The sequence below is a fragment of the Brachyistius frenatus genome, unplaced genomic scaffold (assembly GCF_029030835.1).
Source record: "Brachyistius frenatus isolate BFR_SWC_R1_liver_20210118 unplaced genomic scaffold, ASM2903083v1 Contig_305, whole genome shotgun sequence".
In the NCBI taxonomy this organism is placed as follows: domain Eukaryota; kingdom Metazoa; phylum Chordata; class Actinopteri; family Embiotocidae; genus Brachyistius; species Brachyistius frenatus.
The window spans coordinates 330,110-357,827 of record NW_027210904.1 but is presented as its reverse complement, the minus strand read 5'-3'; the positions used below and the strand labels follow the sequence as shown (position 1 = coordinate 357,827).

At 42.7% G+C, this 27,718-nt stretch overlaps 5 protein-coding genes across 5 annotated transcripts; 3 read left to right on the top strand and 2 right to left on the bottom strand.

Annotated features, from left to right (window-relative positions):
• Nucleotides 1–2,273: 2,273 nt before the first annotated feature.
• Nucleotides 2,274–10,371, top strand: alpk1 (alpha-kinase 1). The gene is made up of 13 exons (XM_069722764.1): nt 2,274–2,464; nt 3,140–3,294; nt 3,394–3,592; nt 3,867–3,926; nt 4,007–4,093; nt 4,181–4,257; nt 4,380–4,475; nt 4,575–4,679; nt 6,178–7,780; nt 8,448–8,595; nt 8,676–8,838; nt 9,440–9,626; nt 9,702–10,371. The coding sequence occupies exons 1-13, from the start codon at nt 2,347–2,349 to the stop codon at nt 9,911–9,913; spliced, it is 3,210 nt and encodes a 1,069-aa protein (XP_069578865.1). The 5' UTR covers nt 2,274–2,346; the 3' UTR covers nt 9,914–10,371.
• A 1,643-nt stretch (nt 10,372–12,014) lies between these two features.
• LOC138635341 (ependymin-2-like) lies at nt 12,015–14,106 on the top strand. Its single transcript, XM_069722763.1, has 6 exons — nt 12,015–12,136; nt 12,357–12,391; nt 12,510–12,644; nt 13,273–13,459; nt 13,550–13,637; nt 13,735–14,106. The coding sequence occupies exons 1-6, from the start codon at nt 12,070–12,072 to the stop codon at nt 13,856–13,858; spliced, it is 636 nt and encodes a 211-aa protein (XP_069578864.1). The 5' UTR covers nt 12,015–12,069; the 3' UTR covers nt 13,859–14,106.
• A 906-nt stretch (nt 14,107–15,012) lies between these two features.
• On the top strand, nt 15,013–17,630 carry epdl1 (ependymin-like 1). The gene is made up of 6 exons (XM_069722762.1): nt 15,013–15,178; nt 15,381–15,415; nt 15,574–15,708; nt 15,796–15,988; nt 16,162–16,249; nt 16,961–17,630. The coding sequence occupies exons 1-6, from the start codon at nt 15,112–15,114 to the stop codon at nt 17,082–17,084; spliced, it is 642 nt and encodes a 213-aa protein (XP_069578863.1). The 5' UTR covers nt 15,013–15,111; the 3' UTR covers nt 17,085–17,630.
• A 652-nt stretch (nt 17,631–18,282) lies between these two features.
• Nucleotides 18,283–20,132, bottom strand: cskmt (citrate synthase lysine methyltransferase). The gene is made up of 2 exons (XM_069722772.1): nt 19,924–20,132; nt 18,283–19,014 (listed from the first exon to the last, which is right to left on the bottom strand). The coding sequence occupies exons 1-2, from the start codon at nt 20,003–20,005 to the stop codon at nt 18,332–18,334; spliced, it is 765 nt and encodes a 254-aa protein (XP_069578873.1). The 5' UTR covers nt 20,006–20,132; the 3' UTR covers nt 18,283–18,331.
• A 580-nt stretch (nt 20,133–20,712) lies between these two features.
• On the bottom strand, nt 20,713–25,950 carry LOC138635344 (ubiquitin thioesterase OTUB1-like). The gene is made up of 7 exons (XM_069722765.1): nt 25,856–25,950; nt 24,518–24,579; nt 23,887–23,985; nt 23,582–23,700; nt 22,421–22,505; nt 21,679–21,873; nt 20,713–21,334 (listed from the first exon to the last, which is right to left on the bottom strand). Exons 1-7 carry the CDS (start codon nt 25,941–25,943, stop codon nt 21,137–21,139), a joined length of 846 nt encoding a protein of 281 aa, XP_069578866.1. The 5' UTR covers nt 25,944–25,950; the 3' UTR covers nt 20,713–21,136.
• Nucleotides 25,951–27,718: the final 1,768 nt, after the last annotated feature.

Below are 27,718 nucleotides of genomic sequence, written 5' to 3'. Positions count from 1 at the left end.
TTGTGGAGTGATGTCTGAGACGAACAGCGTTACATCACCAGCACCACCGAACTCACAGCGTCTGTTCGCAAGGAAGTGGGTATACAGGGTCTTGCAGACTGAGGCGACAATGATCGTAGCCCGCAACAACTCATCAGAGTGTATACCTGCGCTCGGATCTTTCTTCGGAATTAATGATGCTTCTTTGAGCCATGCGGGGTATTTTTCAGTAATGAACCGTGAAGCGCGCTCCCGGCGCGCACGGAAGCAAGTTATGGATGCAATGTGTGTTAGTGTAGCAGAAGCTGTTGATGTCGGTTGAGCTGGCCGCAGCTGAACCGCGTGTCAGCCTTCTGCTCGTGTTCCAGCTGTGCAGCTCGCCATCACTCTGCAGAGCCACAGTCCCGCCTATTGGTAGTATCACGGCAACACTACAGTCTGCCCGCATGCTTGCCGTGTACGGGTAGCCACGCGCCATTACACAACACTTCATCGTTTGTTGGCATGTCTGCGACATCAATGCATCCTGACTGTCAGAGTCGTTACTCTGTAGTCTCCTGGCTACACATCTAGTTTTATGCTGCCTTCAAAATGCACCTCATAAACTTCAAAAATCCAAACATTTTGTCAAATGCGACTGGCGGGATGACAGAAGTGTTGCGCATCTTGTTGTTGTTGTTGTTGTTTTTTAATTCTATAAACAAGTAGCAGACAGCTGCCGCAAGGGTAGAATGAGGGATACATGAATTTTTAATTAATAAATGTGTTTCTCTATAAGCAAAAAATAGCGACATTCCTGACTATGCGTTTGTTCTTCAAAAAGTTTCCTTATTGAATGCTTTTTTTTCTTAAAAAAAAAAAAAATTGTCATACAATGTACACATTCTAACTAACCTGTTGCAATAGGCCCTATGAACGGCTCAGTTCTGCCCCCTTTCTGACGTCTCACGTTGCATTCAGATCACGCAGGGGAGAAGAAGAAAAAAAATAATAATAATAATGTACAAACAAGCAAAATTCAGTATGATTTGCGAAGATCACGTAATCACGCATCACTGAAAGGTTCCCGGTAGTTCTGAGAGTCGAAGTGAACAACATTTTAAAGCTTGGGTCTTCAAGCACTTTATTTTCTCGCATCTTTTCTCCTTCTTTATTTTTCTGGGTAAAGGGTTATGTGTCTGTTTGAATGTGACATCACAGTTACTAAAAGAAAAAAAAAAAAAAAAAAACAATAGATAATTTATCTCTGGTATCTTGGTGATGAACAACAAAAGCTTGTAGAATGCAAGAAAAATAATTCAGCATGTAAAGTCAAAGTGCTTAACATTCAGAACTTCCCTAATAAAAATGAAATGGCATAAATATAAACCACAACTACGTGGTTTTTTTTTTTGTTTGTTTTTTTAAGAGTTTAATTTCTATTAAATGTTGTTCTGACAATAACATAAAGCTTTTACCAAGATTCATCTTTCAACTTTATTTTATTTTTGCTAGGCTCGATTTAATCTGGTTTTCTTGTGATCAGCCAGATATCAGTATTTGGGTAACTTTTTATCGGCCTACCACGAGACCCTTTCGATTTCCGACAGCCTTTGAAAGCAGCATTTACGGCCATGCCCTACCAGGAAGCTGGGGAGAACTAAAGCTTCTCTGTAAGTGCGTTTTATTTTGCAGTATAAATACTTTTTCATGAAGTGGACATTACACATTCTGTAAGGTTAACAGGTTTCCATACTTTAATTATAAACGTCTCCTCATTAGTGACTGTCGCTGCTACTGCGATCCTGTTAGCTTATCTCTGTGATCTGTGTTTGACAAACCCATTTAAATCTAGGAAGTAAAAAATATACAGCATCACGCCACAATATTGTGTGTTTTCTCTTTTTTACAAATCTCTTCAATAGTTTTGATAAACTATGCAATAGTCAAATTGTTATGCAATAATTATGACTCAATTGACTCGATCAACATGTTACATTCACTGTTCAAAGGTTATGGATTATTGTAACTATCTATGCCATAAACCCATTTTCATGACTTGAGATATTGTTTCTGGAGAGTGGGGGAAAAAAAAAAAAAAAAAAGCTTGTTCTTCATACACTTAGAAGAAAAATTATGAATTTCAATAGAGAAAACCAGACACATTTTTGTCAAGTACTTCATTTATTTATACAGCTCGTTAGAAATTAAATGGATTATTTTTGATGTTTTGAAACTTGCAAAAAGACCTGATGGTGCAATGCTTTCTCAACAGCAGTCTGGTTCTTCAGTGGGATTTTCCTTCTTGAATCACCCTTGTACAGGAGCAGACCAACAAAGGAGGAAATCATTTCCTCCCTGCAACATCTGTAACATCTGTTTACCAGAATGGACAGCCAGGAGGTGGGGGATTTACTGGAGGACTGCCTCAGGGCAGCAGCAGCAGCAGCTCCGCAGTCCACCCAGTTGTCTGAGGCACAGGGGCTGAACTACTGTAGCTGCAGAGGTCAGACACAAGATGGCGCTGTTTAATCTGTTTTTATTTGACCATGGGAGAAACTGATGGAGATTTGGGTGAGGATCTGAGGAACCTAGGTGCAAAGGTCACATAAGTGCTGCACATATGATTCGTGTTGACAGTCTCTCCTTGGCATTAATTTGACTGGATTTCCTTTCATTTAATGTCTCTCAGTGAGACGAGCTCGGACAGTGCCCATGATAAACTCTCCGGAGTCAGCATTACCTGGTCCCTCTGCGCCTCCGATGGACTCTGAAAACATGACAAACGTGTAAAAAAAAATGCTCCATTTTCATTTGATTTTCAGAGAATTTTCTCCTGCTAATAATCCCAATATAACACTGATGCCATTCTCAGTACAACATACTCAAGACCGTCCAAAGCTGCTGAAACTAATAAGCCAACTAAGTTGGAAGTCGGTTCCTTCGCCCTTATTGGAAGCTCTGTTCTCAATATTTTTTTGACAGATTCTGTTGACAAACACGGAGAACCCAAGAAATCCAATTAAACAGCAGTGTGTCCAGCTCTTCTGACTGAAGTTCAGCATTTTCTAGCAAGTTTCTTCTTCCTGCTAAACAACAAATTTGGGGTCCCAAGGCGTTTTTGTGAATCTTTGCACGCGGTGTAACTGGATTTAATCAATTCTACGTTTCTTCTCGGTAGACTCGTTGTGTGCAGAATTGGCCTCTCTGCTGCAGGAGGCCGTGGAGATGAAGTGGCCCTTTGTGCCGGAGAAGTGGCAGTACAAGCAGTCGGTCAGCGCCAATGACAAGACCAACCTCAGCGACCTCATCAGCAAGCACCTACCTCAACTACTGGTAATAATTACACAGCGTCTTTGTGGTGTTACCGAATATTAAGAAGAAATGCACTGGCACCTCCTCAGAATTGAGTAAACGTTTTTGCTGTTATGGAAGGCTCTTCTTAAGGCGTCCATCACGGCTCAGGAGGCACACTCGGCGCTGGCTGTGGTCTTCCTAGTGGACCGCTTCCTCTACTGGACCGACGAGTCGAGCCGGCTGCTGAAGATAGCCAAGCGGCTGCACAGACGCCACCCTGACACCCCGATAGCCCCCCAGCTGGTCATCCGGCAGGCCAGGGTCTATCTAAACTCAGGTACAGTATGGAGGAGGGGTGTGAGTGAGTGCATAGTGGGAGGCTAATTTTAGATTTATAGTCACTGAATACATGTGACTGAATGAGTAACACATCATCCTAATTATTGTTTTGGGAAATTATCGTGATTGATGCAAACTCATAACATGGAAATTAGACGCGAGAAGCCTTTCATTACTTTGACAGTTTTTTTCACAGCTTCATTATTAGGTATTTGATGTTTTGCTAATACAAAGCTGGTTGAATGTGAATGTAATCATCATCTGCCCCACAGGCAAGCTGCAGAAGGCAGAGTACATCCTAAGCAGTTTGATTAACACCAGCGGGACAACAGGTAGTTTCATTTCTATGCCAATTTTAATGATGTATTAAACTGTGTACTTGCAAGCCAACATGTTTATTTTGGATACACAGGATGCTGGATGTACCACTCTGAAAGTGCCAGGGCTCTCGTGCAGGCTGTTAGTGTTCAAGTGCGTGGATTGATTTTGCAAAAGCTAGGTGTGATAATTTTTACAAAATGAAAAAATACTGCTGCTGTTTTGTTACTTTTTTTTTTTTTTATACTACCTGTGTGACTTGTTTCAGGTCTGTGGCTTGAGGCTGCAGAGCTAATCTGGATCTCTCTGGTTGGCTACTACTCACTTCCTCAACCTGATAAAAAGGTCAGGGACACAACCACTAAACTGTACTGTCATTGCAATTATATTACGAGATTGTAAACTTGGTGAGAACCGGTTGGCACAATGTAATAAACCTTTGTTTTGCATTTCTGTTCATTTTATAGGGCATCTCAACATCTCTAGGCATACTGGCAAACATATTGGTGTCTATGAATGATGAGGACTTCCACACATTTAGGTCTAATCCCGATATTGATTTTGTAAGTTGAACTGACGTAATGATTCTCTGTTTATTGTTGGTTTTGTTTAATTTCTCTTTACAATATCTCTTTTTTTTTGTTGTTGTTGTTTTTGAGCAGTCTTTATTCTGGGACGGGAGTCATCGACTTCTTTCAGCCGCCCAGGCGGCTAAGATGGCGGTGATATACAGCCAGTACACTTCACTCTATGTGTTGACAAATGTGGTACGTTTTTTTCTACCGAGCAGTCTTTGGCACCTCTCAGTTCTGGCTGTTGTAACAATTCACCCTCCTTAATAGTAAGGAGAATGCTACACGCTTATTTAAGGGAACGGGCGGACCTGATTTGCCGTATGGTTCCAGCCTGCTGACCTCCTAATTAACTCAAAAAACTCCAGACCTAAACATAACATCCCTACCTTTACCTGCCTATAATGTGAAACAAAAATATAAATCAACGAAAGTGACACAGGTTGGTTGTGAGGTGCAATATATTAAAGGAAAAAAAATACAAATTAGGACACGTTAATTATCAAACAAAGAGGGGTGCCGTAACAAACAAAGGCCGCCCCCAACGCACAAACAATACCCGCCGTACATCCCAAACAACCCAAATACCCCCTATCCCCAAGTGAACAAACATAAATAGTCATCATTGGCTTTAAAAAAATAGTGTCTAAACCAAAAAAGGTGTGATACCTGGTGAAGCGTGGCGAGCCGCCGAGGCTTAACGTCTCCAAGCAAAGCCCGCGCAGATCCCCCCACCGCTGTTCGTCCAGAAGTTAGAACTCTTCCACTGGCAGTAAAGTCCATATGCCACATAATCCAAAGGAAAATATTCCACGACGTGGTTCCCTTCTGCAAGATCCCTTGGACTTGCCGATAGGTATTGTTCTCCGGACGCCGCCTCCACCATCTACCTGAGCGCTCTCGCAGTGACGTCACTTCCCTTCTTTATAAAGTCCGGTTATTCAGAAAATAAACATAAAAGCACATGTCCATTTGCTGTGTTACTTAATTACAGTCAAGTTAGTTTAATTGTGTCATTTATTTGTGAATCCTTGTGGATTCGTGTTCTCAAGGAACAGTCCGATAATCTAACTTTAATGTTCGGAAGCTCAACAAGCACTTATCCGACATGAGTGTCTTAAAAACTGGGAGGATTTTGTTGAGTTGTTTCAAAGTGGAGGACAGTTTGAACCAAGCAATAACACATAAATGACCTTTCTCCACCTGACTATTGCTCACAACTTTAGCCTTTGCTGTGATTAATTGGAAACAGTGCAGAAGAGAGTAGTGGAATGAGGAAATGACAAGAAGAGGTGACACTGCTGATAACATCATTCAATCAACCACAATGCCAGACACTGGAACCAACACTGTTGTTGTCGCACAAGCCAAACAAAGCAGTCCTCAACATAAGGACTTTGTTGTTTTTGTTGATGAAGTTTTGCATCCCGCTTACAGACTCTACTTCACTGAGTCTGTTCAATGAGAACTACTCGTAGTCATGCCTACCGATCTAAAAGTGGAACTACACTGAAGGATTGTATATCTCCACAGTGGGAATTAGTCCCAGTTTAAGACTGGTTTTACAAGCCAAATTAAAATGATCGTAAATTAGAAATGCAGATGTCTATACGGCGAAAACATTTGATATGTCAAATCACTGGTATGGTCCTTGAATTTATTTTTCTGCCTGGGCCTGTTCCTGTTTCCTTAGGCGACTCAAGGGACCTGCTTGTTATCATACAGCTTCTCAGTGGAGTGCCCTGCCTCTCAAAGACGGTCCTTCCTCCTGCAGGCTAGAGAAGCATTTGCAATTGGCCTGCTCACTAAAGCAGAGGGTGACCTGGTCACCAGCAAGCAGGAGCTTCATACCTTCCTCAAGGCGGCCTACTCCCTCACCGTCACTCACAAATGGCTCGGCACGCCTCTGGAGGTTGTGGTGCAGGCAACGCAAGCTTGCCACAAAGCTCTGGCAAATTTCTACGATTACTGCCTGGCTGATACCCAAGACAAAGACAGCCAATGTACTGAGATCATGCGTCTGGTTGCACAAGTCAAGTGTCTGTTGCGGGTGGAGTCTTTCCCTAATTCAGACAAGGGGTCTTTCATCCCTGACAGCTACAAAAATGTCATGGACACCTCCGCGAATTTCACTCTGGGTGGTTTCTCAAAGATAATGCAGAGATTTCAGAAGTATCACGCGTCACTGTGTGATACTAACAACACAAACTGCAGGGAGACTAAAGATGAGGTAGATGGCACGACGCTGTGCATAACAGCGCTCGAGACAACCAACACCAACACAGAATGTAGCACTGAAGCCTGCAAAGTGGTGAAAGAAACACCCAAAGCAGAGGAGCCACAACAGAGAGGGTCCAATTCATCCCATCTGCCTCCACAGTCTGACCCGAGTATCACTCCAGGAAGCACAGACAGTCTCAGCTCTTCATGGCAGAACTTTTCCTTCAGTTGTTCAGGCTCTCCTCGGCCTAGCAGCAGTGGCAATGCTGGAAGCAGTGCCATTGAACGGGGAGAGAATATGAGCAATCAGAGCTGTCTGACCACCGAGACTCGTGATGACAAGTCAGACAGCATGTTACAATCTGTTGATAAAAACAAGAAGCGAAATGTAGAGGGTTATAATTCTAGTATCAGTTCCCACACACTCCCAAAATCTGTAATCCCTGAGACATCCTCCTCCAAGGCGAGAAGTGATTCAAAGAAGTTTGAAGTGGTACAGGCTGGAATAGAGACACTGGGCACTGATGATGAATGGATGACTGAGGTTGTGGGTGTGGCACAGAAGCCAGCAGTAACTGAAGGAGGGGTACAATCCCTATCCCAGCTAACTCTTACGACATCCTCCAGCTCCCTGGGTGACAGTTTCGGTTCAGGGTCATCATGGGAGAAAATCTCATCTGATCTGAACTCCCCCACGTATGTAAAACCCCAGCAGAAAACAGGAACCGGCCGAAGCAGCAAGTCACCAGACTCCGATGGGAGCTTCTTCCTCTTGGAAACACTTGATTCTGAAACAAGCGAGAGTTCGTTTGAGATGCTGGAGGTGAATCAAAGTGGACACCAACACGAGAAAGAGGCTTTGACAGAAAAAGTGAACGTGTCTCAGAGGAAGAACCCTTCCTGCTACAGCTGCCTGAATCTCAGCGATGTCGCCGGCGTTGTCCCTGTGAGACAGTTTTTGTTGTCCCGGCAGGATTACCATGCCCTGCTGGCCGGAGTGTGCCATGAGTGTCTGCTGAAGAGGCTGCACAGTGATAAGACACAATTCAAACTCAAGAAACACAGAATTGCCCACAGTGAGTTTACTGTATATTCTTGTCATAGCTGAGACTTGTCTTCATCACCAGCATATCCTCGTAGCTGCAGTAGTAGTGGCTCTATGGATGCCACGGTCAGTCCGTTAGTCTAGGTTGAAAAATGTAGTGGCTGAATTGCCACGACATTTTAGCAGACATTCCTGATCCCCTGAGGCTACATGCTACTGTCTTCGGTGATCACCTCACTTTTCAGGTAGTGACACCATGAGGTCCACATTCGTGGTTTCGAGTGAAATGTAACGACAACTATTGGACGGATTGGCATGAAATTTGGTGCAAATACTAATGTTCGCCCCTGAATTAATTGTCATCACACTGATGATCCCCTAACGTTTTCCTATTGTGCCATCATTGGGTCAAAGTCTCTATTTGTCAAATATTTTTTGTTTATGACCAAATACCTGCAATGGTATGCACATTACACTGTTTATTGTGGTATTTAGCAAATATTAGCACGCTAATACACCGAGGATGGTAAACCGTCTAAACATTAGCATGATTTTTAGCATTTAGCTCAAAGTACCAAACAGACGGAGTCAGTGGGTTGGTAGATTATTTTGTAGAGATGTAGAGACCCAACCTTGTGTTTGGGAATTAATCAAATATTTCCAACTGTCTGCTAATCTCTGCCCGTTATCGCCACTAGATGCTCTTCATTTGAAGTTTTCCAAGGCCACGGGGCTGTGGACGGCCAGGGAGACCTGTGTTTACATCGGCGAGCCGATGGGGATGGAGGGCAAGCAGAGAGCAGCATTATGGGTTCAGTTTTTACATCAGGAGGAAATGTTATCCAGGTATGCAGCTTCACGATGTCGGCACAACCTGAACATGACGACTTTAAGTTTAATTTTGTCTGTACAATATTGTCCTTAAGTTATGTAGGGAAGGATTACTTGAAACCAAAGGGGATGCAGTTTCATCTGAAAGATGTGGAGAGACAGATGACAGCCCAGTACTACGTGACGGAATTCAACAAGAGTCTGTACGAAAAAGAAGTCATGGCTCAGATCTTCTTCATTCCCTCAGAAGCACTATTGGTGAGGCACTGCTGCGGAAAATCAAATGAAATAAGCACACACCAAATATAAGCATCACATTTTACCTCATTTCGAGCAAGTAAAGACAGCAGAGGTTGCATTGAAAAGACCTAATTCATAAATACTACATCAATAGAACCCCCTACGCAGAGTGTAAAATAGCCTGCAGGAGCCTCAAAGCAGTTTTGGTTGAAATTCAAAATGTAACACCCTCCGGTTGTCAGTTTACAACCAGAAATATCCTTTCATGGCAGGTGCAGAGCCAATATTTTGTTAGTTATAAATTCAGAAGGTTCTAGAACCTCCTAAAACAGCAAAGTTAAAAGATTATGCTACGAATGATAGCGTATTGGAAAGCAATCTCTGAATTGTTTTTGCTTTTTCTTGAGTGAATCTGAGCAAAAAATTAGAACATATATCCTTCCAGTTCTTCATATAGACACCATAAAGTAAGACAGTAATATTCACTGCCATTGTAACACAGTTCACTTGAAGAGTCATTGGATTACAGAAGAAATGTCTTCTTCATGAGCTGCATAAATGTTCAAACGGGCTCCTAATGTTCGAAAACACCTCTTTTGTTTCCTCCGCCGGTGAACAGATTTTAAACGGAGATGAGATCGTGGGCTGTGTAACAGTGGAGCCCTACATGCTCGGAGACTTTGTCAAACTGACTAACAACACTGGAAAGAAGAACAGGAGTTTCCAGGCTACAGAATATGGCCTGGCCTTTGGACACTTCACCTTCCTCTTCTCTGATGAACAGGAAGTTGTTGTGGACCTGCAAGGTGTGTGTCACTGATCACTGAATTTACAGTCTTAACGTGCATTTTTGTTAAAAATTTTTTTTTTTTTTTTCACAGGATGGGTGACAGCCGATGGCAAAGGACTGACCTACCTCACTGACCCCCAGATTCACTCCACCAGGACCCCCAAAGGTCCCTTTAACTTTGCTGATAGGGGGCTCCAGTACTTCCGTGAGGAGCAGCATGGACCGGAGTGCAATGAGATTTGCCAGCTGCTCAAACTACGTCCACTGCCCACACAGCTGTATGTTCCTCCACAGAAACATTGAGAAGTGCGGATACTGAGTTTATGAGTATGGTTTTATAATTACAAAAACAACGTGTTAAAACTAGACCTTTTTAAATGTATTGATTACAATTTGCTCCTTTTAGCTGCCATCACCAGAGACCCACTAAATAAGGGGCTAATGAATACGTCTTATGTACCATGTTTAGTTTTAAAATTGATCAGAAGGAGATGTTGTATTTTAAATCTGCTGGAAGAGTACAGAGTTTACAAATAAGGGTTGTTGGTGGGAGATATACAGACTCAAAAGGAAAGATAAAATCAACAAAATCTTTACAGACTGAGTTCTACGTGTGGTGCTACTGTACAATTTTATACCATAAAGCGATCAATCTCTGCTATATAGAATAGCTATTAAGAAGAGATGATTTCTCCATATACATTACAACTAGGCTCTCTTGTCAGATGGTTAAATGTCTAAAAAAAAAAAAACATGATAAAGTCATTGGTGTTAAAAAAATGCAAAAGATAATCTCAACAGTGTTTTGTGATCTCCTTTGTGTGACACAGCAGTTGCAATGACACATTGAATCATGAAAACCCATGACTCCATTATGTAATATTTTTTTTGCTTGTTTTTGATAAAAGGATTTTGCTATCAATCACTGTCTCTTCACTCTGTGACAGGATTGCTGTCAAACTGGAATGGGAGTGCAGGTATTACATGACACTGTGACAAATAATTCTGAGTGTGAAGCTGTTCATTGATGAAAAGTTTCAACTACGTGCACTTTCTACATCTTTAGTTTCATTACCACTACAAATACAATTGTGTTAGCTTTATTTCATCTTCCCAGTTTAATTATTACGTAAATATGCCCACGATGGTGCTGAATTGTGAAACGTAAGCAGGTTGCAAAACAACTGAAAAGAAAAGACCTTCTTTATTGACACGTAGGGAGTGCAACTCAGAGGGAACACTATTTCATGAATCACAAGAATTTGCAATATTTACTTAAGCTTCAACAGTTCAGTCATTCCGGTGTACACCATTAGGTCAGATAACATATTTACTTAAGCTTCAACAGTTCAGTCATTCCGGTGTACACCATTAGGTCAGATAACATATTTACTTAAGCTTCAACAGTTCAGTCATTCCGGTGACTCTTGTACACCTTTAGGTCAGATAACATTTACGTAAAGGCCTCTTTGTAACTAGATTATGATAACAAAACTATTATTCTGCTCTTTACTCTACATATTGAATGTATCACAATGGTGAGTCAGAATAAGAACATGAGCTTAGATGTAACTAATGTTTTACAAAATGAAGACAGGAAATTATTTTAAACAGTGAACTATGTCCTTCTTATAGTCCAGTAAAACTGTAAACTGCAGGTTGATATATGACCACATTTTTTTTCAAGTCAACCACAGTATCAGAAACTTCAAAGTGCACCATCTTCACCTTTGTATACTGTTAAAATGCAATTAACCCATTGAATCATAAAGCTTTATGTTAATGTCGCTGTATGTTGTTGAAGAAAGTGTGTTTATGTGCTCAGATAAATCACTGACGCCAGATTCATGTACAATCCAGGTGCTTAAGTATCGCAGTCACACACCTCGGCAGTCATATGACAGTGATGTCATTCATGGCGCTGTTATCACATGTAAGCCTCCTCTCCGATCGGCCAAAATCCGGTTCTGAGTTTATTAGCCTCCTTCTTTTGTGAACACAACTGACATTCTTTACCCCTGACCCACTGCGCAGTCTTCACAGCAGCTCTATATTACATGCACACAGTGAAAAGTGATGTCCTAATTTGACTAAGTGGTGTATTTTTGAAGTTAGTGCTCAGTGGCGTGGATTAAGTGAGCATGTCCTCAGTTCATTTGTAAATACAGTATTATATTCCTAAACAATTATCTGCTGCATAATTGTCTTCTCCATGAAAAACATTTAACAGGCCTATACTGTGCATACTGGCTTTTATGAGCTTTTATGGCTGTCTCAGTCAAATAACAGCAAGTTGTAACTCAAGAGGTACAAGAACTTGACACTCATGATGCTGACATGGTTAAAAATAAAACCCGGAAGCAGTGCCTTGTCGTCAGCCTCAGTGTTTATAAAGAAGTGAGTCACCTCTACAGCGGCACTGTTTGTGATCGGCTGTGATCGGCGTGGAATCAGAAAATATGAGACTTTTGGTGGCGCTAACGTGTTTCCTGGCAGCCTGCCTGGCAGAGAGGCCTCACCCATGCTGTAAGTAAAATAGTAAGGAACATATCAGAGATCAACTTTGTTGTGATTGCAGGGACGGATTTGTTAGATCTGATTTAGCATGTTATTTGCTCTCTCAATAATCCAAGGAAACTCGCTGTTCCTCATTTCCGACTTACACATTGATCAGACTTATTTCATATAATAATGTATACTCGTGTGTGAAATAATGCAGTGTTGTGATTGCATCTTCTTTCCACAGCAAGTCCTCCTCTTCTGAGTGGCGCTCTCACTGTGGTGAGTGTGTGTTGAATGTAGACAACAGGACAGAACCATGAGCAAAATGGCTCACCGCATTTACATACAGTATGTAAAAAAGGAAGAATGTAAACAACTTGGTTTTCTGTTTCTGCAGTCGACACAGAATGAAAAGCTGTGGATTTACGGCAAATACCTGTACGATGCGTTGGAAGAGCGGATACGGATCAGGGAGGTGGTGACCTACGACAACAAGTCATTCCCCTACGACGTTCTGCTGCTCTACAGAGACGTGAGCAAAGCAAAGACATGAACATCCCAAATATTTATTTTAGAGTGCAGTCACTGCTGACCGCGGGTGAAAAGTAGGCTACAAGGAAATCAATGTATTGAAGTAGAGGCACATAGCTCTGCTCCGAAGGTTATTCAAACAGGAGTCTGCTCAGAATGTCAATTTCCTATATTCCAACAACAAAACAATGTTGTTCTTAATTTCAGTAGAATTGATTGGAATGTGATCAGTACGGTCTACCAACTCAAGAACAATAGCAAATAGGAGTAACCTATGAAACCAGGAGGATCCAATAAAATGGAGTGATAGTAAATCATTTACTCTCATTTAGCACATCAACAAAACCTTAAATCTTTGGTTAGAGACTGACCACATTTATCGCTCCGGGTTTGACAAAATATTCGCCATATTCAGGTGCAAGTACTTATGTGAATGTACAGATTTAAGTGCTCAAAGAGTCCTGCACCACGACAACAGCGGATGTTAAAGTTATATAATACATTTGTATTCCAATTGACACACAGCAGTCATTGTAAATGATTACATTATATGTATGTGAATAAGAAAAACCGAGACAAGTGAATCAGCATAAGCAATCGTCATTCTCATCCCACAACTCATCCATCAGGCCACCATGTACGAGATTTCTGACCATAACCGCACATGCAAGAAGAAGCCTCTGAAGGTCGACTTCCAGCCTCTGGGTATTCCAAAAGACGCGTCTCTGTTGGGCCAGGCCGTTTTGGGCAGCTCGTCTGGACCTGGTGAAGGACTCCTGGTCAACACCTGGATAGGTGATCTGCCCGGCAACGCAGGTGAGAGACCATCTAACTGTTATAACTGTCTCGACTGTTCATTCATCCACACTTTATGAACACTTTTTTTTTTTTTTTTTTTTCCTCCAGGGAAGTACATGAGTACAGTCACTGAATTCGGCTGCATTCCTGTCAGCACTGCGTACCAGACTAAAGAGTATGGATGGATGGTGATTAGGTAGGTTTTCATTTACATCATCACCACCAAAAGCAGAAGCTGGCGTATTTGCAACCAGCCGAGTGATTGTTTTGTGACTGTCTTGTCTGTTCACCAGCTACTTCAACAACGTCATTGGGATTTCAGACCCCGGTCTGCTCAACCCTCCAGACTTCTGCCGAGACGCAGAGACGAAGGACAGCAAAGAGGAGCCAGTACACTTCTTGAGCTTGTTCCTTTAACAAGCAGCGGGCCTCCTTTCACTCAAATCTCTCCGAGAAGGAATTTATCGTGTTAACTCTTGCTTCCATCATGTGTATTTCCAAGCATCTTGAATTGAAAATAATTATGTTTATGAATTTTACATGTTTTTGAATGTATTTTTTTTTTTTTTTTAATCAAAGCAGTTTCCCACTTTGCCGTTTCTGCCTTCTTTTAGTAAAAATTGGAGCTCAAATCCAAAATAAAAACATCGACTTCTCTCATTCAACAGCAAGCCTTCTGTCTGTTTATGATCATGACTGCACCAACAGTGCATTATCGCTAAATCCACTTATTTTCTCATATTTAGATATGAATGCATATAGATATACTTCTATACTTTGTTACAGTGCACTGATGGTGACCACATTCAATGTTTATCAATACAAACATTTAAGAAATTAATGTTTGTTATATGATAGAGCAATAAATATAACAGTGAAAGTGATGCGTGACAAGAATTTAAAAATGAGGAACAGAGGAATTTATTAATGTGACTTCATTTCAGGAATAAACATCCCTGAATTTCTGGTGAACTTTGATGAACTGGTGAACTCATCAGGTTCAAATTTTTCTTTGCATTGAATCTTCAAGAGTAAGATTTGGAACATTAATGTAACTAAATGCTGGTCATGTGACTAAATGGTTATTTCCAGTCTTTCAATCAAAAATCTTAGTGTTCAAATCTGGCGTTTCTTCCTCCTTTAGCTTCATAATAATAATGTAACGTAATCAGTATTACACCGCAGGCTGCCAGAGGGGCATCGAGATTTTTATTGTCTTCACTGTGATCAAGGTCGCCTAACGGTCGTTGTCATAATGCTAAAATAACGAATATGAATGTAATCATTTGGATAGAATTTTTTTTTTTTTTTAAATGTAAGAGAAAAATTATAGGAAACATAATTTAACATCTCCCCAGAGATCAAAAGTTAAAAGAGTATCGGTCGTTTCTGTACATCAACAAAGAGACAACAATGGACTGGAAAAGAGAGGAGGTGACATGAGGTATTCAAACATAACAATACAACATGGAGGAAAAAAAAAAAAATTGCCAGCTGAATCACTAGGACACCTCCCCATTCTGTATTATGACAGATGGGAGTCTTGTTTTACCTTTATTCTGACAGGACAGGTGAGGACTCGCTAGCTTGTTTAAGAGGAAGTGAGCTCTCTGAAGCGGCATCATATTTTGCCACAGTTGCAGAGGAACGACAACCTGCCACCGGACAGCATGAAGGCCCTCGTCCTGCTCGCGAGCCTGTCGGTGGTCTGCCTCGCTCAGAGGCCGCAACGATGCGGTGAGTACCGCACACGTCTTCCAAGTCGTTTGTGCAGTTTTCTTATTAAGTTTGGCTCCAATCTCAGCGGTTAACCTGCAACAGCACGAGTACTGACTGTTTCAGCATTTATAGGGAACATGTAACGATTAAGTTACCGGCTCAGCACGCGTGTGCTGTAAATGCTCCCAAAACATTCAAATCACTTCTTTAATTCTGACAGCATCCCCACCGCTGCTGAGTGGAAGCCTTTCTGTGGTAAGACTTAACTCTTCCTGTGATGACTCTGACTGATTCGGTGCATTCAAAAGGTTGTATTCTGTAATAGTTGTTATTCAAAGTAACCTCATTCGGAGCATTATGATTACAGTCATTTTCAGTAAAAATATATATATATATTTCCCTCCGTTTCAAAGTCCACCTCAAGTGAGAAGCTGATGGCCTTCGCCAGGTACAGCTATGACGCACAGGGACAACGCATCCGCCTCAGGGAGTATGGATCTTTTAAAAATAAGTCCTTCCACTTTGATGCACTTCTTCTCTACAAACAGGTAATGGATGACATAGCAGTGATGTGTATATTAGGCAGTGCCATTTACAACACAGATTACTGTACAATGCCCTCCTGTCCTCTGTAGGGTGTTATGTATAAGATAAACTCCAGAAACCACACGTGCTGCAAGAAGCCTCTGAGAGTGGACTTCCACCCGCTGGCCATTCCAAACAACGCCTCCCTGCTGGGGCAGGTCGTGTTGGGCAGCTCCTCTGGTCCAGGAGAAGGAGTCCTGGTCAACACCTGGGCTGGGGAGTTGCAGATGAAGAAGGGAACAGGTACAGTATGAGGAAATAACACAGAAAAAGTTCAAAGTCACGTGGTGAACTGCAGCACATGACTTTCCTCCCGAATCTTCTGTCTGTTACTGTTATTGTGTCTTTATGCTCACGGACCTGCTTGTCCGGTTTTGCTGCCTCAGCTCCCCTCTGATTCACTTCTGTTTCCGCAGCGAAGTACATGAGCACCGTCACCGAGTTTGGATGTTTTCCTGTCAGCACTCTGTTTCATTCCAAGAGAATTGGATGGGTGATGACCAGGTCAGTGCGTGTACACGTTGGGAAGAAAAAAAAAAAAAAAAAGGCCTTCTGAAAGTCATAGAATACAATGATGTGATTCCATTTAGTGGCGTTCACACCACAGCGCTGGAATGGTGCATGCTGGCTCACTGCCATTGGTTTATCAAATGCCTAACTGGAACGGGGCCACAATCAAGAGTTCTTTAAATCTCGGTGGTTCCTGTTTATCAGGTCAAAATGTCCACTGGGGGAAAAAAAAAAAATCTGTCGTTCAAACAATATTGAGATTTATTTCAAATCGACACAACATAAAACAGTATGTGAGCGAGAAACAAACAAAACAAAGATGGATTCAACGGTAACACTAATTAACACATTACTGTACTTTCTGTTTAATGCATCTGGAATAAGAATCGGTGGTGTTAAAAAGGATCACGCGCTATCTTCATATTTCGCGTATCAAAGTGAGACTAGTATCCATTATCTCGGTTTTTTTTGCCATAAGCAAAAATAAATTTGAACTATTCCTTCAGTGTAATGCAATGGAATGTAAATTTCAAAGGTTTTTTTAGATGTGATTTCTCCTTCAACGTGAATATTAAACAGTTCGAACCGCGACTCCCAACGGGACGTTTTCTAAAAATCATTCTAAATCCTCCCATTCTCCGTGTTGCATTTAATTCATTGGCATCCTCCGATTGTTTACGTCCGTTTCACGTTCTTGTTTTTCAGCTTCTTCAACAACGTCCGAGGCCTTCCTGATCCTCAACTGCTCAACCCGCCGCCCTTCTGTAAGGGTGCCCGGCTGGAGAAAGACGATGAAGATGATCCGGTGACCTTCTTCAGCACGTTTTAAACCACAAAGCTATTCTCGGTAATGAAGTGCATTGTGATGATGATGGCCGCTGACTCTGCACTGAATGAACAGTTTCTTTTAGTGGCGGTCTTCTATTGTAGGCCTTTGTATGTGGGTAAAATTAATCTTATCATTCAATCACATTTAACTGGTACATCTGTTGCGGGTTCAATGTTCTCTTTAAACAACACGCTGGACAGCCCAACAGTAGAAGCCATTCATAACAAATAAGGATCTGAGAAATTATATTTACTTTTATCACGCGTGCAGTTTACGAGTAGAAAACACATCGTCACACGGTAGCTGTAAAATGTTTGATTTTGTTTTGCCAGGTATTTGATTTAAATTACCGCTTATTGTAAAATCATAAGAATAATTCTGACAAGAGGTCACAGCAATGCTACAGTCTCTGCAACAGGACTATCGGTTACCTTCAGGTGTTCTTGAAAGATCCCAAACGTGTCTCATATTTGTAGTCACGCTAGAGACCTGCTGGTTATTCAGAATGAAGTGTACTGCATATATAAATAAAAACTATGCCAAAAATGACATGATACATTGACTTCTTACTAAGTCCATCAGTGTGTGTTTGACATCTCCAAAATGTTGTTTGCGTGTGTGCCTGCCGCATTCTTTTTTTTAATATTTTTTTTTTTATGGGTGTTACTTAAAATTTGCTCTTAAGGCATTTTTACTTGCGTCTCTCGTAGTTGTTTTTTTTCAGAGCGGCGGGGTGAAAACAAGTTGCTGCAACGTCATAATAGCTCCACATGGACGACATCTGTATGTTGTCCAGTAGCCCAAAAATATCAACCACTAAATTATAATGGCGGGTATTTTTATGTACGAAAACTGTTTTCGACATTATTTCTAAATGTGTCATAATCAAAGAGAGGTGAATGTTTGTTTTTGGTTTTTTTGTATGCTTCAGTTTTCTTGCATTGCAGAGCACTACACTGTGCAGTACCCACAGTAGAGGTCAACAACCATCGGCCTGCTGGATGAAATGATATATATCTGCTGGCCACTAGATGGCAGTGGATGACAAGTAATGAAAGAGTTAAAGCTCCATTTCCAAATCAAAATATTTGCGGACCAACGGAGCCTTTTATATAGATATGAATTTGACTTAAATGTTTACTATTGACAATAATAGTGATTAAAAAAAAATAAAAAAAAGAATCAGACTGATAATATAATACAATATGTCCAATAATTGATGAGTTTAATATTACTAACGTCCATAATCACTGCTCTACAACAGGATGAGGAGTCACTTGGTAGCAGTAGTAACACACTCCCCGGATCTCCCCAACCTCCTGCGCCCCAACGCGTGCCCCGCTCACCCCTGGATCCCGTGCCGCCGTCTCCAGCCACAGGAGCCTGGCGTCCGGGTCCTCGTCGGAGAACTGGAGCAGAGACCCAGAACTCCGCAACGCCTTTAAGCACTGCTTCAGCACCAGGCCCGCCTTCCCTCGCCCGTCCTTAGACCTCAGCAGGGCGTCTGTGGTCCCCTTGTCCACGATGAGGTCGACGCTGCCGGAGCCGTACCGCTCGTCCAGCCGCGCGCAGTCCAGCTCCACAAACTCGAGCCGCGAGGAAAGGTCGCGAGGCTGAACGGCCTCCGCTCGAACGTGCTCCCGCATCAGTCGCACGGCCACCGGGGAAACGTCGGCGCAGGTGACGTGGACGGGGAGAGGAGAGTGTCTGTAAATAGAGGGCCCCAAAGCGGACGTGCCGCAGCCCACATCCAAGACTTGGAGCGGGGCGTCTGGATGAGACGCAGCCTGCAAGGCGGGCACGATGAGGTGTCGGACAGAGTCGAAACCAAAGAACCACTCAAAGTTTTTGAAGGCCGGGGTCCTGCTGCTGTTCTCGGTGTAGAAGCGGTCCCAGGTCGCCTTTTTATCCATGTTTTCAATCAGCTCAGCTGGGCACAAACACGGAGAGGACGGGGCAGAGCATTAGGAAATTCAACAACAACAACCAGATACAGCTTGCCTTACTGGCTACGTGGTCGTCACATAGCCAAGGGGCTTTAAATTGACAGATGATTCATCGAGTTTGGCTGAATGCCTCCTCGGGTCGGTGGTAGCCGCTGCGGACTTCCACGTGATGAAAACTCGGAACAACTCATTTGCCATTTTATTAGAGGAGTACCTAGATAAAGCTCGCGCAGACTGGTGACAACCCCCGCAGCAAACAGCGCATCCTTAAGACTATAACGGTGCATTTTTGATGAAGATGCCATAGGATTGATTCAATTGTATTGTCATGTTGGAGGCTGTCCACCCCTTATTAAATCAGAGGTGTGCCAACTAATAGAAAAGTTCCTGTATAATAGAGGAGCCGCATCCTCCAAAAAATAACAACGGACAATGATCACTTTAAATCGCAGCTTTAACATTTATTATTAAAAGCAGGGTTTATTGCAACACTGTTGTCCTGCAATAAATCCTACCTTCCTTATCAAGCAACACAGGTTTAGTTCGGTGTACTTTAATACACTTGGCAACCTGCAAAGAGCTGCTGGATGGTACGCATCCAAAATAAAAATTTTTTTTAAAAAAAACCTCTTGAATTACTGTTTCGCTGTCGGTGTCAGGACGCAAACCTGCAAACAAACGTCCTGGGTCTAATTTAAAGTTAACCACACACTTCCCTACAGCAGTTTCAACCACGTGACGCTGTGCAAAAGCCAGTTCGCTTTTAGCCGTAGCAGCTGTAGCAGCAGGGCCATGTGTGCGACACCGCTGCAGAGATATTGAAGAAAATAATGCCGAGTAAAACGAAATTTAAAAAAAAATTTAAATTAAAAACCTCGCAGGTTCGGACGTACTTGTGAGAGAAGTATGACGCCGTACATGTGCAGCAAACAGTCTCCTTCCTGACAAAGTCAACGACTTTGAAAACGGGGACATCTTGGCTCGTTAGGACTCTTGCGCGAAGACGTCTCACTCCGACTACGTTTCTGGGCACCAACCGCGTCGACACGCGTCCGCAGAAATATCCACGAAAAATAAGCACCTGCTTGTCTCGCGCTTGACGATCTTTGGTCAGGTGACGCAGCAATGAGGCAACTGCGCATGTGCGAGTGTAAGTGTAAACAAAGCGTCCGCACTGAAGTCGAGTTGACTGAACTGCTCGCGTAAAAGTGGCAGTAAACTGCATCTGACTGACAAAAGTATCTTTCTAATGTGTTTGCCAATTTACCAACACAGCTGTTTAGATGGACTATAAAAAAATATCATAAATGTACGTGGGGTTGATTTCCTTTAGCTCTCAGTAATATTGATTTGCCTCGATCGTCTTTACTCTCACTTTAATATACATTGCGTTGCTTAGTTGGTTGTCAGTTACTGTAAATTTGTACAGATTGAAGTGCTAGATTAATTTTATACAATATTAGCAATCAATCATTAAAAGTTATTTAACAAGCAAATTGTGCAGTCATCTAGTTTCAGCTTCTCACATGTGACGATTCTCCGTTTTTCTTTGGATCGGTGCACTTTTGAAAATCTTTTGGTTTGTTTTTGTCAAAACAAAGTCGCTTGAAGAAGTAATTGTAAATTTCCACTATTTCCGAATCAATATTCATTAAAAAAAAAAAAAAAAAAGAACGTGACACTTAAGATGTAAATCGCTTTAATAAAACTCAATGAAACGCAGTGTAACAAAGGAAAAGAATCAAACATAAAGCAAGTAGATAACATTTACAACCACAAAAGAAAAAAAAAAAACCTGTACAACTCTAAATGGCTGGAGTCACTTCTATTTTTCCAAAGATTTTTTTATTTAACCATTTTGTGATGACTGAGGGTAAACTCGGAGGGTGGGGGGGGGGGGGTGAGGGGGGTAAAGGAGGCATGTGACGTGATTTTATCTTTTTTTTTTTTTTTTTTTTTTCAAATACATGAGTGTAATCTCGTACACAGATGTACGCTCCATCAACGTGGCTGCTGAAGTTATTTTTCAATGCGCTGCTGCAGGGCGCAGCAGGAGGAGGAGGAGGAGGAGGAGGATGAGGAAGAGGTGGGCCGCGGCCAGGAGTGTTATTTGTACAAGATGTCGTAATGGCCAGGTCTATAGAGGAGGAAGATGCGTGGGTCGCCGCCTTCGGGGAAGACGTGGTGATTGACTGTTCCTCCCTCCCCTCTATCCATGTACTCCACCAGGATCGATACGTCCAGGGCCTGGGCTAAGGCGATGATGTGAATGTGGTCACTTTCTTTGGACATTGGCTCTACTTCCTTGTACAAGAGAAAAAAGAAAGCACATTAAGTGTGAGTTTGTTTTTCCACTATAAAACCTAAACAATTAAGACACAAAGCATTTTGATTACACATTTTAGCCTTCTGTCTTTATCACGAGGATGGCCGGGTACTTTTAAAGTAACAACCTCCGATATAATATTGAAATACGTGTGCAAATGCCCAGAACACCTAACCTCTCTAGTGTAGTGACTTTTCCGAGGAGGTGCCTTTTTCCCCTGGAAAAACAAACAAAAAAAGCTTTCCCTCAAACTGCCCTTTGCACCAGAATAACGACGCGACCCAGATGCGTTTCTCCCGCGACTACTTGGGGACGAACCCACCTGCTGACAGAACTCCTTGACGGAGCGTCCTCCCTCGATGAAATGCTGGAAGAAGCCGTGCTCTCGCTGCAGGTAGCCTGAGGTGAGCAGCCGCAGGTACACGACCACGTAGTCCGACACGTTCTGGTCGTTGAAGGAGCTCAGCAGCTCCTGCAGGCTCGGTTGTTTCTCACATAGTTCGATCAGGTCCATGAACTGGGAGGAACAACACAGTTACATCACTGCGTAATCGCACCGGTGTGTACGAGTCCGTCGTGTACTTTAAGTCAGGTGCTCGTCTAAACTTGGGTGAGGCAACGAGCAAATTACGTTTTAACTCTGATTAACATAATTCACAACCAAATCCAACAGGATACGAGATGTAGAGTACATACTGCGAGACTGACCAGTTTTATGCCCTAGCAGTAATAGATAGATAGATGGTTACTTTATTAATCCCCAAGGGGAAATTCTTTCGCTACAGCAGCATTTATAGATACAGGAAAGAAATAAAATAACAGTAAAAAAAATATTAAATATAAAAATGCACAGTATATACAATAAAATAGAATAAAATGAAATAGAATAATTAAATTAAAACTAACTAAACAATAGTGCAAAGTTTTTTTTTAGTTTTTTTTTTTTAAATATTTAAACAACCAAGAAAAACAGACAACGGTGTTATTGTTGTGTGATGGATTTTGCCATAATGTCCTCCTATTTGCTGCATTAGTGAGACAAAAGTGTTTGGCAGGAAACTCACAGTATTGTGGAAGTCTTCGATGGTGAACTCGGTGAAGCCTTCGTTAACCAGGTCCAGTTTACTTTTAGCCGCAACAGCTTTGAACCTGGAGACACAAAAACACGTGTTGAATAACCCAAAGAATATTACTGGGACCGAAGTGCTTATGAGATTCTAAATGCGTCGGAAAAACAGCAAGGACACACGCAGGCAGACAAATAACCACAGCAGACGCTTTTTTTGGACCACGACTACAGCTGGGTTTTACTCCAACACTTTGGATACTAGTCTGACACCTCGACGTGTTCATGAAATAAAACTTTTTTCCTCTACCAATTTTTTTTTTAATGTATTTTATCCAAAAAAAAAAAAGAATTAAATTACAGATTATAGTACAAATCTAAAGTTGTCATGTAATTTTGAGTGTACAATTAACTTCAGGTTATTTTCTATAGCTACAATTTGTAGCTGTCCCTCCGCACATGCAGGCTGAAAATAAAATGTACAGATTGACACCTGAACACCACAATATGAAAGTTATTCGTTGTTGCCAGCAAGGCGACTACGCGCAAGAGACTCAAGTTACTGCAGTGCAACTCGGGACAGGTGTGGCAAAAAAAAAAACAAATTCAAAAAAAGAGTGAAACAAGGCGTTGCAGTGTAAGATTTACCTCGGTTGTAACCCAGTTATTTTACTGGGGCGGCCACCCAATCAGAGAGCATATGCACGGGAAACGGCGTGGCTCCCCGACGCTCACGGGACTTAATCCAGCATAAACGTTGTTTTTTTTGTTTTTTTTTTAAACCGTGACGTCTAAATCGGGACGTAGCCTCGGTTTGGTACTGAATGATAAAGACTTCCTTTGAATGCTCGATGTGATCGAAGCGATTTGGTCGCTGCTGCGAAAGGCACCGTAGGTCGGTACCCCGGGCCCCCACACCACAGCAACAGAGCACCTACGTGTTTCAGTGACGGCATACGTGTACACTTTCTACACGTTTCCGACCTGCACGAGTCCCGACTCGAACAGCAAATCCAACAAACCCGCCTCCGGCGCGGCCGCCACGGGGACAAGAGTTTGTGCGGAAACAAACTGAACAGTCCACAACGACAGAAGTGTGAATCCGAGCCTGGACGCCAACAGCCGGCATCGCACAAGCGGCAACCGTCACGGCACTTACTTCTGAAGTTCTTTGCTGTCATCTAGCAGGGACTCGAGGTGCGCGAAGCCAAAAGCTCGGTAGAAACAGTTTCCATCTGGTCGCGTCTTTCGAATGTACGAGTACTTTTTGTGTAGGTCCTGCAAACAAATCAGAAACGGTATTATCCCGTGCGGCCGAATCGAACGCCAAGCCGTTCTCAGGAAAGCGAGACGCGGACGAGCTTTGAATAAAATGGCGCCCACCCCACCCCCCGGACGGAGGTGGGAGTTGTGGCCTGATGTGGGCGTAGTAACCTGAGAGCAGGTGAAGCGGTTTTGACTAACCTTGATTTTGAGCTGATAAACTGTGTCATCGTCAGCGTACTCTCTCTGCAGCACCGACAGGTCCTGTCTGTCCGACACTAAAGGGTTACTGTTGGCTATCTGCACACCCGCACAAACACACACAAACACACACACACACAACACACACAAACACACACAATCAAAATGAATGCTGGCACCGTCAGCAACTGGACTCACGGACACGCCGTCCTCACCCGTCGAGGGCCACACTCACATGTATACATTTTATGAAACAGAACTTCCACTGCAATTTCGCGCGTCCTGTATTTGTTTTGGTGAGACGGATCATTTCATTATTCGCTCATAGCTGCGCAGACAGGATTTAAAGTCGCACGTCAACGTCACCGTTTTGTTTTTTTTGGGGAAAAGCTGTACTCAAAAGAGTTTCTAGTTCTGTTTAAAACAATCAAAAGAAACGCAGTATTTTGGGTTCAGGAATGATTTTTTCAAGTTTCCAGCTGCGCCCCTTTCGTCCGCTGACGTTTCTGGAGTGTAAAGAAATGACCGGAAGGTGAAAACGTGTCGGCCCCTTCTCCTCGGAGGCAGGAGGAAAAAAAAGGACGGCCGATCTTTGCTCGCGGTCAAAATGAAACGCAAAGTGATTTCTCACCTCCTGCTGAATCCTGTCCTGCTGAGCGATGATGGCCTCGTCGTACGCGAGGCAGTTCACTCCTGCAAGACAACGAGGACGGATGTATTAGAGGACGGGATGTATTAGAGGACGGATGTATTAGGCTGAGGGAGAAGATGCTCAAAATCGTAGACCGCAGTCACGGTGCAGAGCTCGTACGGGACTACTGCGAGGCGAGCAGAAGACCGCCAATCCAGGACGCCGTTCTTAAAAGTGAAATGCACTATTTCAAGGTTTGTAGGTAGTTGGGACGCGAGCGTGCGAAACAGCGATTGCGATTTAAGCCGGACTGAAAAGAACCGTCACTCGTTCGTGACCGAAACTCGGTGTGTGTGTTTTTTGTGCGCAGAAGTAACGCCGACTATACAGGTGAGGTTACAAAACGGGTACCTGAACATAAAAAAAAAAACAAGCAGCTCCTGCAGAAACGGCTTCCCCGGTTAAAGACCAGGCCGGAGCTCCCGGTGGTACTTTTTGTTGTTGTTGTTGTTTGTTTGTTTTTTTGCACCAGATATTGTGAATCAGTCCAGTATATGCGTTTGTGCTCGTCTCCTGCATCGGATTCTAAATATCTGTCCATTTGTCTTCTGAACAATAAAGAGGTGTTTATATGTCCCCGGTTTGGTGTGTGTGTGTGGGGGGGGGGGGACACACACACACCACTGAACTCACGTAAACAAGATTCAGAGGGGGACGTGAATTCAAAACGTAACAACAACAAACAACAAACAAAACAAAAAAAATGCTGATAACGAAACATTTTGTTTTCAACATCTGCAGTCACCAGAAGCGCCCAGGGGGACTCGATCAGTGGGGGGACAGGAGGGGGGGACAGCAGGGACAACATGGACACAAGTTAATCCACAACAGCGGCTAACGACAGCCAGCTAAAACACGGCTAGCTCGACCTGCGCGAAAAAGAAAACAAACAAAAACACGGTTTTTAGAGAGCGCAGAGGACGTCCCGGATTCAGCGACGGAGCATGTGCTTTCAACATTTCCTCCAGTCCAAAACTCGGGGACTGTCACGGACTGTTGTCCCGTCACCAAACTAAAAAACAAGCGGGGCTTTTTTTTTTTTTTTTTTTTCTCTTTGTGTAGCAATGGCAGCTTAGCTTAGCGTTAGCCGAAGCAGCTCCGGCCCGTGTTGCCGGACACATCTGCTCCCGCACGTCGGCCACCTTTTTCGGGGAGAGAGGAGAGGAGAGAGGATCCGCGGGGGAGAGGACGCGTTTGCGGACACGCGGGTCGCTTGCGGGCTTCGTTCGCCAGCGCTGCGTTTTGTCGGATCGTGTGCGGTGTAACCGTTTCTCTCACCCTCCACCTCTCCCTGTGATGATTCCTGCTGCTGCTCCTCCGCCATCTTAGCTGTCGCGATCTGTTTCCTCCTTCTGCATGACCTCATTCATTACATACTTCCGAGGGAAGGAGGGGGGCGGAGGGGGGGGGACACACACACACACACACCAGAATAGACTTTATTTATGTGTTTTCAGTATTTATTTCTTTATTTACTTTATTTACTTGTAACTACAGTAGCAAAAACGTATGTCAAGGATCCTATAAAAAAAAAAAGTAATTAATTAATTTTAAAAAATAAAATAAAAATAAAAGCAGTACTGTTATGTAAACTAGATACACATTCGCGCATTGTGGTAAATTTACATTAAAAAAAAATTTATTTTTTTTTTTTTTAAATCCTCTAGTTTTCATAACAGGTCTCTAGACAAGGGGGGCCCAAGTCTGGGCTCGTGCACTAAACCACAATATAACCCTTAATTATTGGGGCCCTGAAGTGTCTCCTGTAACGTTACTCATTATGTCCAGACTTGTATTTCAATATCTAGTTTTATTAGGCTGCCCTTTATTTTTGGCTGGACCAGTGGTGGGGGGGCAGTGAGAGAGGTTCCTCGGTGTTACTGCACTTCCGCATTGGCCGTACTTGTCAGGCCGAGAAGCTAGGTCCAATTTTATGTACAGTCTATGGTTACGCCCACTGGTCGGCCAAATGCAGTGTGACTGAATTTTCAAAACACAACTAGATTAAATGCCCCCTAGCGTGTCATACACCGTCCGGTCATACACTTGGAGTCTTTGTCTCAATTTGTGCACTTACACTTGACATGTATGGAGCTATGCAGTGTGCTATGACTGCCCGGATGGTGTATTCAAAATGATCCAAAAAGTGTGCATGAATCCAGACACGTTTTGCCATCGTGGTGACGTAGCAGAGGTGTGTATTTTTCACTAAGTACACGTACACTGTTGTTGGATAAAAGCCCATCAGTAAGTCTGTTATGTATAAAACTGGGGGCACGATTAACATGTTCATTTTTAAGTTAATTTTCGGTAAGTGCAGAAAGGTGTTCGATTTTACCCTGTCAAAATTCACATACTACGCAAGGGCTCAAATATGTAAGTGTGATACATGTAAGTGCACAAACAGAGGTAGGCCCTGCGTAAATTGAGACGCAGCTCTAATCTTGTTTCAGTTGACACGTATTCTTAAATAAATATGTTTATTAAAAATAACAAACTAAGTGTCAACTGTGCATCAGAAGAAGGCAGTCTTTCAGCTTTTCTGATGAAGGCATTGTATATTCTACAACCAAAGTTAGGGTCATAGAAAGACACCACTACTGAGGAAGACCAATCAGAAGAAGAGAATTGCTTGACCCAAGAAACACAAGGAGGGGAAATTAGACCAGTGGAAATCTGGACTTTGTGATGAGAAATGTTTGATTTTTGGTTACAGTTGCTTTATATTTGTGAGATGCATACATGGGGAAGAATTCTGCATGTGTGGTTGCTATAATGATGCATAGAGGAGGAGGTGTGATGTGTGTGTGTGTGTGTGTGTGTGTGTGTGTGTGTGTGCGTGTGTGGGGGGACGTACCAGATAAAACATGTGGGGACTCCTTCAAGACTGCTTTTGTTTTTGTTGCTGTTGTTGTTGTTGTTTACAGTTGACTTTATCCCATGAAGCTGTTTGAGAGGATGCAAAGTATGTGCAAAGCTGTTATGGAAGCGAACACATGGACGAATATAAACCTTAAAATACATTTTGTTTTGTTACCATAATTCATCATGTGTTATTTCATAATGTTGATGTCATTAGTATTGTTGTGCAATATAGGGAACAGTACAACTAATGAAATAATTATTGAATGAATAGGTGTG

Bases quoted from the DNA above. Each gene is read 5' to 3' on its own strand.
- alpk1 (XM_069722764.1), top strand. From the start codon at position 2,347: ATGGACAGCCAGGAGGTGGGGGATTTACTGGAGGACTGCCTCAGGGCA. The intron at 4,094-4,180 runs GTGTGATAATTT...GACTTGTTTCAG, and splicing joins ATTGATTTTGCAAAAGCTAG to GTCTGTGGCTTGAGGCTGCA. The intron at 9,627-9,701 runs GTGTGTGTCACT...TTTTTTTCACAG, and splicing joins AGTTGTTGTGGACCTGCAAG to GATGGGTGACAGCCGATGGC.
- LOC138635341 (XM_069722763.1), top strand. From the start codon at position 12,070: ATGAGACTTTTGGTGGCGCTAACGTGTTTCCTGGCAGCCTGCCTGGCA. The intron at 12,392-12,509 runs GTGAGTGTGTGT...CTGTTTCTGCAG, and splicing joins TGAGTGGCGCTCTCACTGTG to TCGACACAGAATGAAAAGCT. The intron at 13,460-13,549 runs GTGAGAGACCAT...TTTTTCCTCCAG, and splicing joins TGATCTGCCCGGCAACGCAG to GGAAGTACATGAGTACAGTC.
- epdl1 (XM_069722762.1), top strand. From the start codon at position 15,112: ATGAAGGCCCTCGTCCTGCTCGCGAGCCTGTCGGTGGTCTGCCTCGCT. The intron at 15,416-15,573 runs GTAAGACTTAAC...TCCGTTTCAAAG, and splicing joins TGAGTGGAAGCCTTTCTGTG to TCCACCTCAAGTGAGAAGCT. The intron at 15,709-15,795 runs GTAATGGATGAC...TGTCCTCTGTAG, and splicing joins CACTTCTTCTCTACAAACAG to GGTGTTATGTATAAGATAAA.
- cskmt (XM_069722772.1), bottom strand. From the start codon at position 20,005: ATGTCCCCGTTTTCAAAGTCGTTGACTTTGTCAGGAAGGAGACTGTTT. The intron at 19,015-19,923 runs GTACGTCCGAAC...GTTTGTGCCCAG, and splicing joins GCGTCATACTTCTCTCACAA to CTGAGCTGATTGAAAACATG.
- LOC138635344 (XM_069722765.1), bottom strand. From the start codon at position 25,943: ATGAGGTCATGCAGAAGGAGGAAACAGATCGCGACAGCTAAGATGGCG. The intron at 22,506-23,581 runs GTAAGTGCCGTG...TTGTGTCTCCAG, and splicing joins GACAGCAAAGAACTTCAGAA to GTTCAAAGCTGTTGCGGCTA. The intron at 21,874-22,420 runs GTGAGTTTCCTG...TGTTCCTCCCAG, and splicing joins TCGAAGACTTCCACAATACT to TTCATGGACCTGATCGAACT.